Source organism: Sarcophilus harrisii, chromosome 4, assembly GCF_902635505.1.
Source record: "Sarcophilus harrisii chromosome 4, mSarHar1.11, whole genome shotgun sequence".
Classification (NCBI taxonomy): Eukaryota; Metazoa; Chordata; class Mammalia; order Dasyuromorphia; family Dasyuridae; genus Sarcophilus; species Sarcophilus harrisii.
This window is the reverse complement of record NC_045429.1, coordinates 350,259,957-350,274,494: the sequence shown is the minus strand read 5'-3', so window position 1 is coordinate 350,274,494 and position 14,538 is coordinate 350,259,957. Positions and strand designations below refer to the sequence as shown.

The following is a 14,538-nucleotide window of genomic DNA, read 5'->3' as shown; positions in this document are numbered from 1 at the left end:
TGCTCAGGGCTTGGAAGAGCGCAAGTGGCTGAGGCAAGTTCAGAGACGGGACGTCCAACCTGGACCTCTCTGTGATAAAACGTGAAAAAGCTTCTATCTAAAAACCAAAGCTGTACATAGAGGGACCTACGGTTCCATACGAAACTCCTCGCTCATTCTATTTGGTATTAAATTCAAAATGACGTAAACAAATCCCTAGCATTGTTCCTTCTCATTGGCTGAGCTTCACCGGATAGGGGGTGGGGGTCCGGGGAAGCATTTCGGTTCCTATAGATCCTAACAGGCTGCCATCTTCCCACCTAGAGTGTTGCCGCGTACTAGAAAGAAAGGGATTCCGTGACACAATTCACGGGCCGAGGGACCAGAATTAGGCACAAGCAAAGCTTTATTTCCCATGCATTCATTCATTCATTCGTTCGTTCACCCCATTCACCAGCCAGGGTCGGTTTAGTTTGAGCACTAACACTGGACATGAGACTTCCTTGCTTGAAGCTCTGAGAAAGCCCGCGAGCTCCCACGGGCGGGAGGAGTCTGGAAGCACCGCCCTGCCGCCCCTCGCTGGGTCGGGCCGAGGCGGAAAGGCGATTTTCTCGCGGTAACAGGAAGCGGGGGATCCCGGACGCTCTGGGAGACCCATTAGGGTCGCTGAGTCTTGGTCCCTGCGCGTTCCGGGAGTCTCAGTGGTGGGTAGGGAGGAACACTCCCCAGCCGTCACCGGTTAGTCCCCGCCCTCTGCGGTATTCCACGCTCCGCCCCTCTCCGAGGGCGCGCGGACTCCCAGCCAACTACCGTTCCGCTCTCAGCCAGCAGCTACGAGCCTGGGGGTGGGAGGGGCGCCGAGCGGCACTGCGGCAGCCGCGGGCCGGTCTCGTGCTCCGCCGCGTCGCGAGGAGCACATTTCTCTTCGCCTGCGGAGGCCTCCTACGCATGCGCGTTGCTCCCCTCTCGCTGCCGCCGCCACCCTAGCCACCAGCTGCCCTGGTTACCGTTGGTGCCTCGGTACTCCCCTTTCCCAGCCCCGCGCCACCCCTTAGCTGGGCTAGAACCGTTCACCCTTGTCACGTGAGAGCGGGGGAAGGAGGCTCCGCGGGGCTCGCTCTAGGTCTCTGGCCCTCTTTTTCTCCCGCTCGCCCTGGGCTCGGGCTCGCCGGCTGGGCTGGGCTGGGCTGGGCTGAGCGGGGCGCGCGGGCCGGCTGACTGGAGAAGGGAGGAGCGCCCGGGTGGGGCGCGCGCGGGTAAAAATGGCGAAATGGGGTTAGGCGGCATGGAGGCAGGAGCGGCGGGGCGCCCAAGTGGGGCCGGGTACACCCGAGTCCCGTAACCCCCATCCCAGCATCGTGCTGCTCTCTCTGGCCAACCGGACCTGGCGACCTGGTTCTGACACCTGGTGGGGGACCACGACGGATTCCGCGGGGTGCCGCGGGGCCTGGCGGGAGCTAGAGGCAATGGATGAGCAGAGCGTGGAGGTGAGAGAAGAGGGGAGACGTCACTACCAGCTGGAGGGAGGCAGCAAAGAGGGGAGGGGGACTTGATCCCAAGCCCCTCACCTGGGCGCCCCCCCCCCCCCCACTCCCCAGCCTCTTACGAGGGGGGCGTGTCAGGTTCTCCACAGGAGCCTGGCTTGCCTTGCCTTCCAGCGCCACGCCCCCCTCCCCCAAACTGCCGCAGTCTGCTGGATGCGCATCTGCTCCTCCTTCCCCAAAGGTGCCTTTGCAAAACGATCTCTGACCAGAAATGGAAATTGAGTGAATAGATGATGTCCTTGTTGCCCGCACCTTGTGCATCCGGTTCATACAGGTGCCCTAATTCACCTTCAGTGAACAGGCAAGCATTTTGTTTTTTTGCCTGGTAAATTTTCAGAACCTATCTAAGTCGGTGTTAAACAGGTGCTGAAATTTGGACTCAAAGGGGCCCAATTAGCCAGAGGCAAGGAAAAGCAACATTTGATATTAGCCTTATTCTCCTGGTTACTTTTCCTTTGGGGGGAAAAATGAGCAAAAAAGATAACTTATTTTTATGAATATTATCAAAAAAAGGCGGGCTTTAACTCCAGAATATGTCCTTGAGCGACAAATGGCCGGTGAGGAAAATGTATTGAGAGCAAAGATCCTCTCTCGTCTTATTTTCTTTGACTCCAGTTCGTGTAATTGCTCTTGCAGTCATACTATCCTCTTAGCTGTTTTCCATACACAACGTTCCAATTATGTTAACAGAGCTATTCACTTCCATTATGTTATAGTCTATCACCAACCTTTTTGGATTGAATCCTCATTTCCCTTGGCTTTCAGGAAGCTTTCCAGTATTCTTTTATTCAATATGAGAGGAAATAAATTCTAGAATTAACTATGAATATACACATAAGAAATGAAATAGAAATTAGTTTCTTATAAAGAAGCTGTATTTAATACACAACCTTTTTAGCATCATAAAATTAATCAGTGTTTTGGGCGAACATATTAAGATATGTTAGTGAGACCAGTTTTATTCTTGGTACAGTTTTTGAGAGATATCATCAGCTTTCTTCTTTTTTTTTTTTTTTTCTTTAGATTTAATTGAGAATAGGACTGAGAATCCTGATTCTTAAAGACAAGTTCTTATAAAGGGAACTAAAGCTATGTAAACGCATAACGGCTTATGGTTCACCAAAGATATACCCATAATTTTTAACTTTACTGATTGGAAATCAATTTGGAATCGCTAGTTATTATCTGGGTTAATTGGCTCAGTTTTTAGTAGATTGTTGATTTTTTTTTGCCCAAAGTGAAAAGTTGCATATCTCACCTCATTTACTTGGTTTTGATCCATAGAAATTATTCTTTATCTCATTTTTCTTAGGTGTTTAAGGTATATTTAAAATGCTCCTGCTTTTCCTACCTTGCTCCTGTCCTCTTACCATTCACTTCCCCTCAATCCACTCCTTTTTTCATTAACATTATTAAAAATTTCAATAGACTAATACATTTATTTACCAAATATTACCCCCACCCCCTTGACAAGGTTCTCCTTCTTCAGGGAGCAACATTTGTAGCAGGCTGGAAACCCCTATCCCAAAAGAATATAAATTCTTTATATTAGGGTCTTTTTCTTTTGGTCCCAGAATCTCCAGTGTCTACCACACTGCCATGCTTGTAGTAGATGCTCAATGTTTGTTGGATTGTTCAACTAGAATCTTTTATAAAACACGTTTAGAATTCCTAATAAGATATCACTACTAAGTCATGTATTACCATTCATTTGTTTAATATGATAGAAACTCTGTATCATGGTTGTATTTATTTTCATAGAGTATTGCTGAGGTTTTCCGATGTTTCATTTGTATGGAGAAGTTGCGTGATGCACGTCTATGTCCACATTGTTCCAAGCTTTGTTGTTTCAGCTGCATTCGGGTAAGTTCTATTCTAGCTTATAAGTATGCCTGGGTGTGTACTTAAGGAAACTTTTGACTGACTTCCAAGATGGATTTTTCACTTTTTTCTTGGACTTATATGTATATTGTAATTCTGTTACAATATGATAATTTTGTTATTATCATAGACATCAATGGGAAAAGCATGGATGAGATTTTTCCTTGCACATCTCTGATAGGATTCAAGTATATACTTATCTAAGAATATCATAGAGTGATGTGAAAAAGTAGTAATGCTTATACTTTGGGAACTGTCTTATTGACTTTTTTCCCTCACCCTTAACCTTCCACTTGTCTTAGACTTTTATTGCCTATTCCTTTAGTGTGAGTACTTTACAAAAGCCATCTTTTTTTTTTTTTTTTTTTTTGTCATCAGCATCCATTTCTTTGTCCAGTTTTTTTTCAGTATTGTAGAAAGAGCATTATACTGGGAATTGGGAGACTTGGAATCTAAGACCTGTCTTCACAAGTAACTTCAACTTTTTTGATATCCAGATGACCTTCCTCATGTCAAATGAAGATATTAGGCCAGATTATCTCTTAAGGTTTCTCTTATATTTGTGATTCAATTTATCCTATTTCCTTAACTCATTAAGTCTGATTTCCATTTATAACTTGGAAACGAAATTTTCTATGCCTAGGAGTTTTAAAGGTGTATTCTTAGCTTTTGTACATTATCTTTTTCCTGGCTGTAATGGGCATTTGACAATTTCTGACTCTCTTTACCCTTTTGGAGGCTCTACCTTGTCTTTTTTTTTTTTTTTTTTTTTTTTTTTTTTAATTAAAGCTTTATATTTTTCAAAACATGCATGGACAATTCTTCAACATTAGCCCTTGCAAAACCTTGTATTCCAATTTTCCCCTCTTTCCCCCACGCCCCTAGATGGCAAGAAGTCCAACATATAGAGATATATATTAAATCTAATATATGCACATATATTTATATAGTTATCATGCTACACAAGAAAAAGAGAAACAAAATAAAATACAAGCAGACAACAATAAAAAGAGTGAAAATGTTATATTGTAAACCATACTCAGTTCCCACAGTCTCCTCTCTGGGTGTAGATGGCTCTCTTCATCATCGAACAAGTGGAACTGGTCTGAATCATCTCATTGTTGAAGAGAGCCACATCCATCAGAATTGATCATTGTATAGTCTTGTTGTTGCTGTGTACAATGATCTCCTGGTTCTGCTCATTTCACTTAGCATCAGTTCATGTAAAAGTCTTTCTAGGCCTCTCTGAAATCATCCTGCTGGTTGTTTCTTATAGAACATTAATATTCCATAACATTCATATACCACAATTTATTCAGCCATTCTCCAATTGATGGGCATCCACTCAATTTCCAATTTCTTGCCACTACAAAAAGGGCTGCTACAAACATTTTTTTGCGTATGTGGGTCCCTTTCCCTCCTTTAAGATCTCCTTGGGATATAATCCCAGTAGAAACACTACTGGATCAAAGAATATGTATGGTTTGATAACTTTTTTGAGCATAGTTCCAAACTGCTTTCCAGCATGATTGCATCTGTTAAAAATTCTTCCAACAATGTATGAGTGTCCCAGTTTTCTCATATCCCCTCCAACATTCATCATTATTTTTTTCTGTCATCTTAGTCAATCTGAGAGAGGTATAGTAGTACCTCAGAGTTGTCTTAATTTGCAATTCTCTGATCAATAGAGATTTGACTCTTATCTCTTCTATGAAAAATCTTCAAGGTTCCTTTTCTTTCCTTTATGTAGTTCATTGTTTTTTGGACATTGTCAACTTTTAGGGCTTTTACTACCATTTTCCTTATTTGTATTCACATCTCTTATTGACACTCTTAATGACCCTGTTAATAGGGTGTAAGCTTTTGCTTTTTGGATTTGTCATAAATGAAAAAGCATTTTTTAAGTATTTACTGTGCCAAATTTTGGTACTAAGGTTAAAAATACAAAAAGTGAGATAATTCCTACTCTTAAGGAGCTTAGTGTTTAAAAGAGGAAAGCCATATATTTAAGTGTATGGTATGGTGGTCAAGGAGAGGAGTTTTGGTTGCAGGAGACTTTTTTTTTTTAATTCATTATTTTTTTCTCTCTATTTGATTATAAGGTCCTTGAGTAGAAGGTATTGCTTTATTTATATTAGTATACCTGGTGATTATCACTGAGCCTTATATATTTTTTAAATAACTTTTTATTGATGAACATATGCATGGGTAATTTTTTACAACATTATCCCTTGCACTCACTTCTGTTCCGACTTTTCCCTTCCCTCCCTCCACCTCCTCCCCTAGATGGCAGTCAGTCTTATACATGTTAAATATGTTATAGTATATCCTAGATACAATATGCGTGTGCAAAACCATACAGTTCTCTTGTTGCACAAGAAGAATTAGCTTCAGTTCAGAAGGTAAAAATAATCTGGGAAGAAAAACAAAAATGCAGATAATCCACATTCATTTCCCAGTGTTCCTTCTCTGGGTGTAGCTGATTCTGTCCATCATTGATCAATTGGAACTGAATTAGATCTTCTCGTTGTCGAAACTATGCACTTCCATCAGAATACATCCTCATACAGTATCGTTGTTGAAGTGTATAATGATCTCCTGGTTCTGCTCATTTCACTCAGCATCAGTTTATGTAAGTCTTTCCAAGAGAGGAGACTATTGTTGAGCATTAGATTGTCCATCCCTTTTCAGGAATGGTGACAATATTGATTTGATTACTCATCCCAGAGCCAGAAGTAGAAAGCAGGATAGGGTGGGAATGTCATACAGTAACATGGCTAATGCCCACTTGTGCTGGGTAGAGAGATATTAAGTATGATTTTAGGCTAGCTGATTGAAGATTTTTAAAAAAAAAATTATTTTGGTTATTTTATTTTACTTGTAAAGATAGTTTTGAACATTCATTTTTGTAAGATTTTGGTTTCAATTTTTTTTCCCTTTTTACCTTCCCAAGAGGCCAAGCATTCTGATATAGATTATACATGTACATAGACTAAAATTTTAAAAAATTATTATTCGTTCACATATCATCTGAATCTGTCCTAGCATCCCTCCCCATTTGTTTTTCCTTTTCTTAAAGCTATTTTTTTAAGGGAAAAAAAGAGAAAAAATGAGCCTAATTAGTGAATACACTAAAAAAGTCTGAAAATATATTCAGTGTTCCATACATATGTACTTCCCTAATCATCCCTTATATTTAATTGTAGTGCCTTCCCTCTGAGATTATTTCCATTTTTATCCTTGACAAATAAGGATACATATCTTGGTTTGAACATAGTTGTTTACATGTTGTCTCTTCTGTTATACAGTAAGCATCTAAAGACTTAGTTTTTGCCTTTGTTTAGCTTAGTGCTTGGTAATTAAGTGCTTAATAAATACTTATTGACTTGACTTTACCCCCACCTGTGCAAAGGAGTGTGGAGGGTATTTTCCCTCGTCTCTTCTGTGAGGTCATGCATTTTTGCAACATTCACTTTTAGTGGTTTTGTGCTGGTTATTATTTCTATTTATATTGTGTGTGTGTGTGTGTGTGTGTGTGTGTGTGTATGTATGTATGTATTTGGTTCTGCCTGCTTTGCATCTAACTCTTTAAATGCCTTTCTGTATTCATCACATTCACCTTTTCTTACAGCATAGTATCCATCACATTGCATACCATGATTCCCCAAACAGTAGGTTATCAACTTTGCTGCCATTTCTTTGCCAAAATAAATAGTACTGTTAGAAATACATGGGGTAATTTCTTGCAGTATATTCCTAATATTGTAGTGGAATCTTTGTATCAAATGTATGGATATTTTAGTCACTTTATATAATTCCAAATTACTTTCCAACATAGTTCTCTTAAACTCTCAGTTCTACCAACAATGCAGTAGTGTGCCTGCTTTTCTACAATCACTCCCAACATTGATTATTCTTTCTCATTTTTGCCAATTTATTGGGTATGGGATGTATGGGATGAAATCTCAGCATGATTTTGATTTGCTTTTATCTTATTAGTGATTTGGATCATTCATTATTAATAGTTTTCATTTCTTTTGAGAACTGTTTGTTCATATACCTTCACCACATTCCATTCAAAATAATCTATCCACTTAAATTTATAAGTAAGATTTCAAGAAGAACTAAAAGGTAATTTAATGGAATGATCTGTGCAGTATTCCTTACTTGTAGTCCCTTACCTCTAGAGAAGGAGGTGAATTTTTTTCAATGCTGGGTTCAATGTTGGCCATTATAATTAGTAACCAGTTTTGTTTGATACTTCTTTCCATTACATTGTTGTTTTATATATGTTATCTTTCTAGGGCTGCTGAACCAAGGTGGAGAAAAATTATGCAGTACTGGGTCCACTACAAATGTGTGTTAATAACCTCAACTGGACTTTCACTACTGCTGTGCCATCCTTCTACACATCCTTAATTAACTCATTATCCCACTTTCCACAGTGGATCTTTCAAACATATTTATTCCTTCTCAATTGTCTAATGGTTCCCTCTCTTAGCTGAGAACCTCATGTTTTACGGAAAAAATTGAGGCTGAGAGCTGCCTCTTTATCTCTCCACATCTCCCATCATCCAGATAGCTTCTTCCCTGTCTCAGATGAAGAAGTGGCTCTTCTCCTCAATAAGAGAAGCAAAAGATGTTGTTTAGATTGCAAGCCAAAGGAATGGAGAGGATGGTGTTGCCACTGTAATAATAGGGAAGTTTGGAAGTAAAGAAAGTTTGGGGAAATAGTTTTGGACATGCTAAGTTTAACTGTCTCCAGGACAAGCAGTGTTCAAGATAGCTAAGAAACAGTTGGAGATACAAGACTGGAGATCAAAAGAGGTTAAGACAAATAAGACTTTTTTTTTCTTTTTTCTTTTTTTATTTATTATAATAACTTTTTATTGACAGAACCTATGCCAGGGTAATTTTTTTTACATTATTATCCCTTGCACTCACTTCTGTTCCAATTTTTCCCCTCTCTCCCTCCATCCCCCTTCCCTAGATGGCAAGCAGTCCTATATATGTTGAATATGTCACAGTAGGGCAAATAAGACTTTAAGAATCATCAACAAAGAGTTAATAATTGAATCTATGGGAATAACATCTTCAATTCCTCACTATCCCTCCCTTCTTCTCCCTCCCCCTATTCTATGTGTTGTCAAGGTCTGTCTTTTTCATCTTTGCAACAGCTTTCATTTAACATACCATTTTTTCCTCTGACACTAACACCACTATGTTAATAGACCCTGTTAAATTTTGTGCAGTGTATGTTATTCAACTACTGAGTTTTTCCCTTGTGATTTATTAAGCCAATCTCTTCTTAATGTCCATGAATCTCATTGTATTATGTAGTGTTCTGGGGCCCTATAGTGTGCTGGGACTCAATAAATGAGCACCTGTTCACCCTGACCATTTACAGAGAACCCTAATCTGTTTAGATTCTACACAGGACATCTTCCATGACAGTGATAAATAACTTTGACAAGCATATGTCCCCTCTGTTTTAGTCTCACTTGAAGGTGATCATCATTAGATCTTTGAGCATAATTTTCTTTGTGGTTACATATATTGGTAAATTTTACAATATTTTAAATGTGCATGGGATAGTGCAGTGGATAGTCGGTAAACATTTATTAAGTGGCTCTTTTATGCTAGGCACTGTGAGAAGTATTGATGATATAAAAAATAAAGTCAGGAAAACCTGAGTTCAGTTCCACTCTAAAGATATTTCTTATCTGTGTGTGAACCTGGGCAAGCCACTTAACCTCTTTTTGTTTCAGTTTACTCACCTATAAAATGGGGATAATAATAGGTTTTTGAGAATAAAATGGGATAACATTTATTTATTATAGCTTTTTTATTTACAAGATATGTGCATGGGTAATTTTTCAGCATTAACCCTTGCAAAACCTTCTGTTCCAGCTTTTCCCCTCCTTCCCCCATCCCTTCCCCGAGATGGCAGTAGACCTAATACATGTTAACTATGTTAAAGTATATGTTAAATACAATATATTTATACATAAGGGATAACATTTATGAAACTCTTTGTAAGCCTTCAAAGTGCTGTGTAAATGCTCATTACTGTTGTTATTCTTTGAAACATGACTTTGAAACTCTCTTATTCTATTGACTTTATTCTTTTTTGTAAATGGTAAACTCAGCAAGATCTTATAATCTCTAGTGATATGGACAAACGGAAAAATTCCTTTTTTCATTGATTTTCTGCAGACCTGCAAATTATCCCTATTCATTTGGTAAAGGAAATATTTATTGATGTCAGTGATGATCAGAATTGATCACTATGCAAACACTAATAATTCATTTAGTATTTGCTCACTTATAGCCATTTCTGGGTTCTCCTGGTGTCCTTAATATGAGAAACTTTTATTTTTGTTTTTCCTAAGAGAAAGTGAAAATTAAAGCAGTGTTTTCTAGATAAGTATTTCTATATAAGAATGTTTTCTTATAGTTTAATTTAGAATCAGGTCATCAATAATCTTGCTTTTTGTTTTAGTTACAGTCCTATCATTATTAACATATGGATGATCTACATATAAGTCACTTGCATATGCTATCTAGCTTATTCTGGAGCTATTTGCCTCCTACTCAGAGTGGCTTCCTTTTCTATCAGTTCTGTGAACTGCCTTCTACTGATAATCTGAACTTGCATTGTTTCCTCTATCGCAAGTAATGGAGTCAGTTGAGTGCTTATTATTTTTTATTTGTCTTGTGGAAAAAAGTTTGCTATTTGAAAATACTTTTTACAGAAGCTGTTTGAAATTTGAACCTGTTGAATCCCAGAGAATCAACTACAAAACTTTTAGAAGTAATTCACAAATTTAGCAAAATTGCAGGATACAAAATAAATCCACATAAATTATCAGCATTTTTATACATCACCAACAAAATCCAACAGCAAGAGATACAAAGAGAAATTCCATTTAAAATAATTGTCAAAAATATAAATATAAAATATAAATTTTTTGGGAATCTATCTGCCAAGGGAAAGTCAGAACTATATGAGCAAAAACTACAAAACAAACTCCCAAGAAACTATTTTACTGACCTAGAAAAAATAACAATAAAATTCAACAAAAGGACAAGAATTTCAAGGGAATTAATGAAAAGAGAAGCAAACGAATGGGATCTAGCTGTACCAGACCTAAAACTATATTATAAAACAGCAGTCATTAAAACCATTTGGTACTGGCTAAGAAATAGATAATTTTGATTATATTAAATTAAAAAGGTTTTGTACAAACAAAACTAATGCAGACAAGATTAGAAGGGAAGAAATAACCTGGGAAAACAATTCAAAGGTTCTTATAAAGGTCTCATTTCTAAAATATAGAGAGAATTGACTTAAATTTATAATAGTTCAAGCTATTCTCCAATTGATAAATGCTCAAAGGATATGAACAGACAATTTTCAGATGAAGAAATTGAAACTATTTGTAGTCCTATGAAAAGGTGCTTCAAATCACTATTGATCAGAGAAATGCAAATTAAGACAACTCTGCAGTATCAGTACATACCTGTCAGATTGGCTAAGGTGATAGGAAAAGATAATGACATATTTTGGAGGGGATGTGGGAAAACTGGGACACTGATACATTGTTGATGGAATTGTGAACAGATCCAACCATTCTAGAGAGCAGTTTGGAACTATGCTTAAAAGGTTATCAAACTGTGCATACCCTTTGACCCAGCAATGTTTCTACTGGGCTTATATCCTAAAGAGATCTTAAAGGAGGAAAAGGGACACACGTGCAAAAATGTTTGTGGCAGCCCTTTTTGTGGTGGCAAGAAACTGAAAACTGAATGGATGCCCATCAATTGGAGAATGGCTATATAAATTATGGTATATGAATGTTATTGTTCTGTAAGAAATGACCAGCAGGATGATTTCAGAGAGGCCTGGAGAGACCCACATGACCTGATGGTAAGTGAAATGAGCAGAACCAGGAGAACACGGCAGCAAAAGACTATGATGATCAATTCTGATGGACATGGCTCTCTTCAACAGTGAGATGATTCAAACCAGTTCCAATGAAATTGTTATGAAGAGAGCCATCTATACCCAGAGAGAGAACCATGGGAAGAGAATGTGGACCACAACATAACATTCTCACTCTCTCTGTTGTTATTTGTTTACATTTTGTTTTCTTTCACATATTTTTTCTTAGTTCTTGATCTGATTTTTCTTGTGTAGCAAGATAACTATAAATATGTATACATATATTGGATTTAACATATTTTACCATATTTACTATATTGGCCTACCTGCCCTCTAGGGGAGGGGTGGGGGAAAGTAGGGGAAAATTTGGAACAAAAGGCTTTGCAAGGATCAGTGTTGAAAAATTATCCATGCATATGTTTTGTAAATAACAAATTTTAATTAAAAAAAAGAGAAATTTGAACCTGTTAAAAAAGTAGGACTTAAACCAACAGACATATATAAAACATGAAAGTACATTTTAATTCTGCTAAAACATTGGTGTTTTGGGAACTGAACGTTTTTTTTCCCCTCTTGCCTCCTAAGCGTTGGCTGACCGAACAGAGAGCTCAGTGTCCTCATTGTCGGTAAGTTTTTAAATACATATAGTTTTTTTATATGTTAAAAGTTAAGGGAGTGGGGTAAGAGCACATATTAAAACCTGTCTAGGAGGATTTCTTATCCATAACATCTGTCATTCACTTCTTTAGAAGACTAGTTTCTTCCCTTCAAGCTTTGGTTCTACATTACCAGTTGACTGTTAAGACATTTTAAACTGGATGTTGTGGAGATATCTTAACCTCAGTGTTTGTAAAACGTGATTATCTTTTCCCGGAAACCTTTTCCTCTTCGAGACTTTTATAATTTTTATTTAAAGCACCACCATTCATTCTAGTGTCTTAGGTTCATGATATCAGCATTACTCTGTACTACTCATTCCTCCTCACTCCGCATATTTAATCACTTGCCAAATCTTGTTATTTCTGTCTTCAAGATATTTTTAACGTCTGACTCCTTTTCTTTACTCATGGCTGTTACATTACTGTAAGCCCTCATTACTTCTTGGCTAGACTATAGCAATAGCCTCCGAAGTGTCTTAAGTTTTTTCTTATATTCTATACACTTCTGCTAGGGTTATTATCTTTTGAGGCCATGACTTCTCTTCTCAGCTAACTGTAATGGCTTCTTATTGACTCTAGGGTCAAATATAAATGTCTCTGTTTAGTTTAAGTCTAGTGTAGATATAGTGTGCCAGTAAACTATCTCCAACCTCATTGATCGTCACTTTCTGTACTCTGTAGTGCAGCAAAATAGACTCTTTATTCCTCATACATGATACTGCCCCTCTGTGCCTTTGTAATAGCTTGTTTATGTTTCTAGATGTTTTTCCTCCTCACCATCTTTCTTTAGGAGTTGTCTTCTTCCTGAAGCCAGTTTGGTCCTCCTAGCTGCTAATGATACCTGCTTCCACTCTACCTTATATTGGACTACATTGTGTGTGTGTGTGTGTGTGTGTGTGTGTGTGTGTATGTGTGTGTGTGTATTTTAAAACTTTATGTATTATTATTCCCCTCTACCCATTAGGATGTAAGCTGCTTGTGAGTAGGGATAATGTTTAACTTGTTTTATTTGTATTTCCAGCTCCCAACATCCACTAAATACTTCACTGATAGACAGTGAAAGAAACAATCTCTCTTTTAATTTTTGCCCTGAAGGATCTGCCTAAAAGTCACTAAGTTTGGATGATGAGTTGTCTTTTTGACATCATTTTCATTTAGGAATTTTATTGTGTACTTTCTTAGGCTACATTTTTAATACTACATTCATTTAGTAAAAATGAGCCTAATTTACTTTTCATGTAATAATTATTGCTGAAAATGAATTTGTTACAAAAAAACGTAACAAATATTTATTTATATGTTGACTTAAATGATAAAATTCTGAGTTCCTGAAATAGACTGTAGATTCAATCTTTTTCAGTGCTCCCCTCCAGCTTCGAGAACTGGTAAACTGTCGTTGGGCAGAAGAGGTTACCCAGCAGCTTGACACTCTTCAACTTTGCAGTCTCACCAAACATGAAGAAAATGAAAAGGACAAGTATGTAAAATCATTCTGGGGGAAAGTTTTGGTTTTCTTTTATTATTAATTTAATTAATAATAAATATTTCAGTGTACACAGAACAAAAAAGTTTTGTATATAAATTCTCTATTAAGTACAGTTTTTGAGTATATTAAAATTTTACATTTTTGTGACAAAATTGATTTTTTTTGTTCTTGTATATACTTTAAAATGTTTTATTGATATGTCTTTTAAAAAAAATCTCTCACTATTTGTTACCTTTTTTACAAATAAATATCAAAATAATTCATGAGGTCAGTTGCATGTTTAATCATTGACTTTCTGAAGTCATGATTGCTTATTGCAATGATCAGAAAATAAAACAATTTTCAGTTTTTTTTAGAGAGGAAACTCTCCAAAATGCACTTTAACCCTTTTGGGTTAAAAGGATTCTTAGATTATACTACCAACTGTCTAACCTTTTTACAGACATTACTCTGTTAACTCTTTGACCTAGTCCCACTCTTAGTTCAAGTGTTAGTAATATCAAAGCTCTCTAACTGGGGGCTGTGTATTTTTATTGAGAGGTATTTGTGTATTGTATTGATAGGTAGTATGGTGAATGGCTAAAGAACTGGTCTTAAGAGTTAGACCAATCTGGATTTAAGTAATCCAGACACACATTGACTCAGGGCCCCGTGGCAACTTTCTCTTGGTGCATGTAAGATATAGAACAGGGACAGATCTGCACTGGTAAAGATTGTTTTCTAGCTGGCAGTTCCTTGGTACTATTTTGAGGAATATTGATAACTGAGATAGAAGTTGTGATCTTTACATTTTTCAGATGGAAATCCTGTGACATAGATATAATATTATAGGAGGGTATTGGTGTTTTTGTTTTTGTTTTTGTTTGCAAGGGAGTCTAGGGAAGTTGGAGAATTTGTATCTCGACCTTTGGAAATTCTTCTTTAAAGCTTTTACAAATTCATGAATTCTTATACTAATCCTAGCAAATATTTCTATTTTGCTTTAAGGTTTATGAAATATGTATCATTTCATTTAGCATTGTGAAGCATGTTTTTATTATCCTT

The 14,538-nt window shown here is 37.3% G+C and overlaps 1 protein-coding gene across 1 annotated transcript in view; it reads left to right on the top strand.

Annotated features, from left to right (window-relative positions):
* Positions 1-601: 601 nt before the first annotated feature.
* Positions 602-14,538, top strand: part of TRIM37 (tripartite motif containing 37) — a 110,718-nt gene continuing 96,781 nt past the window's right edge. Inside the window, 4 exon segments of the mRNA XM_031966497.1 lie at positions 602-1,466; positions 3,285-3,386; positions 11,935-11,975; positions 13,369-13,485. Of these exon segments, the coding sequence (XP_031822357.1) occupies positions 1,446-1,466; positions 3,285-3,386; positions 11,935-11,975; positions 13,369-13,485 (281 nt within the window). The 5' untranslated portion in view covers positions 602-1,445.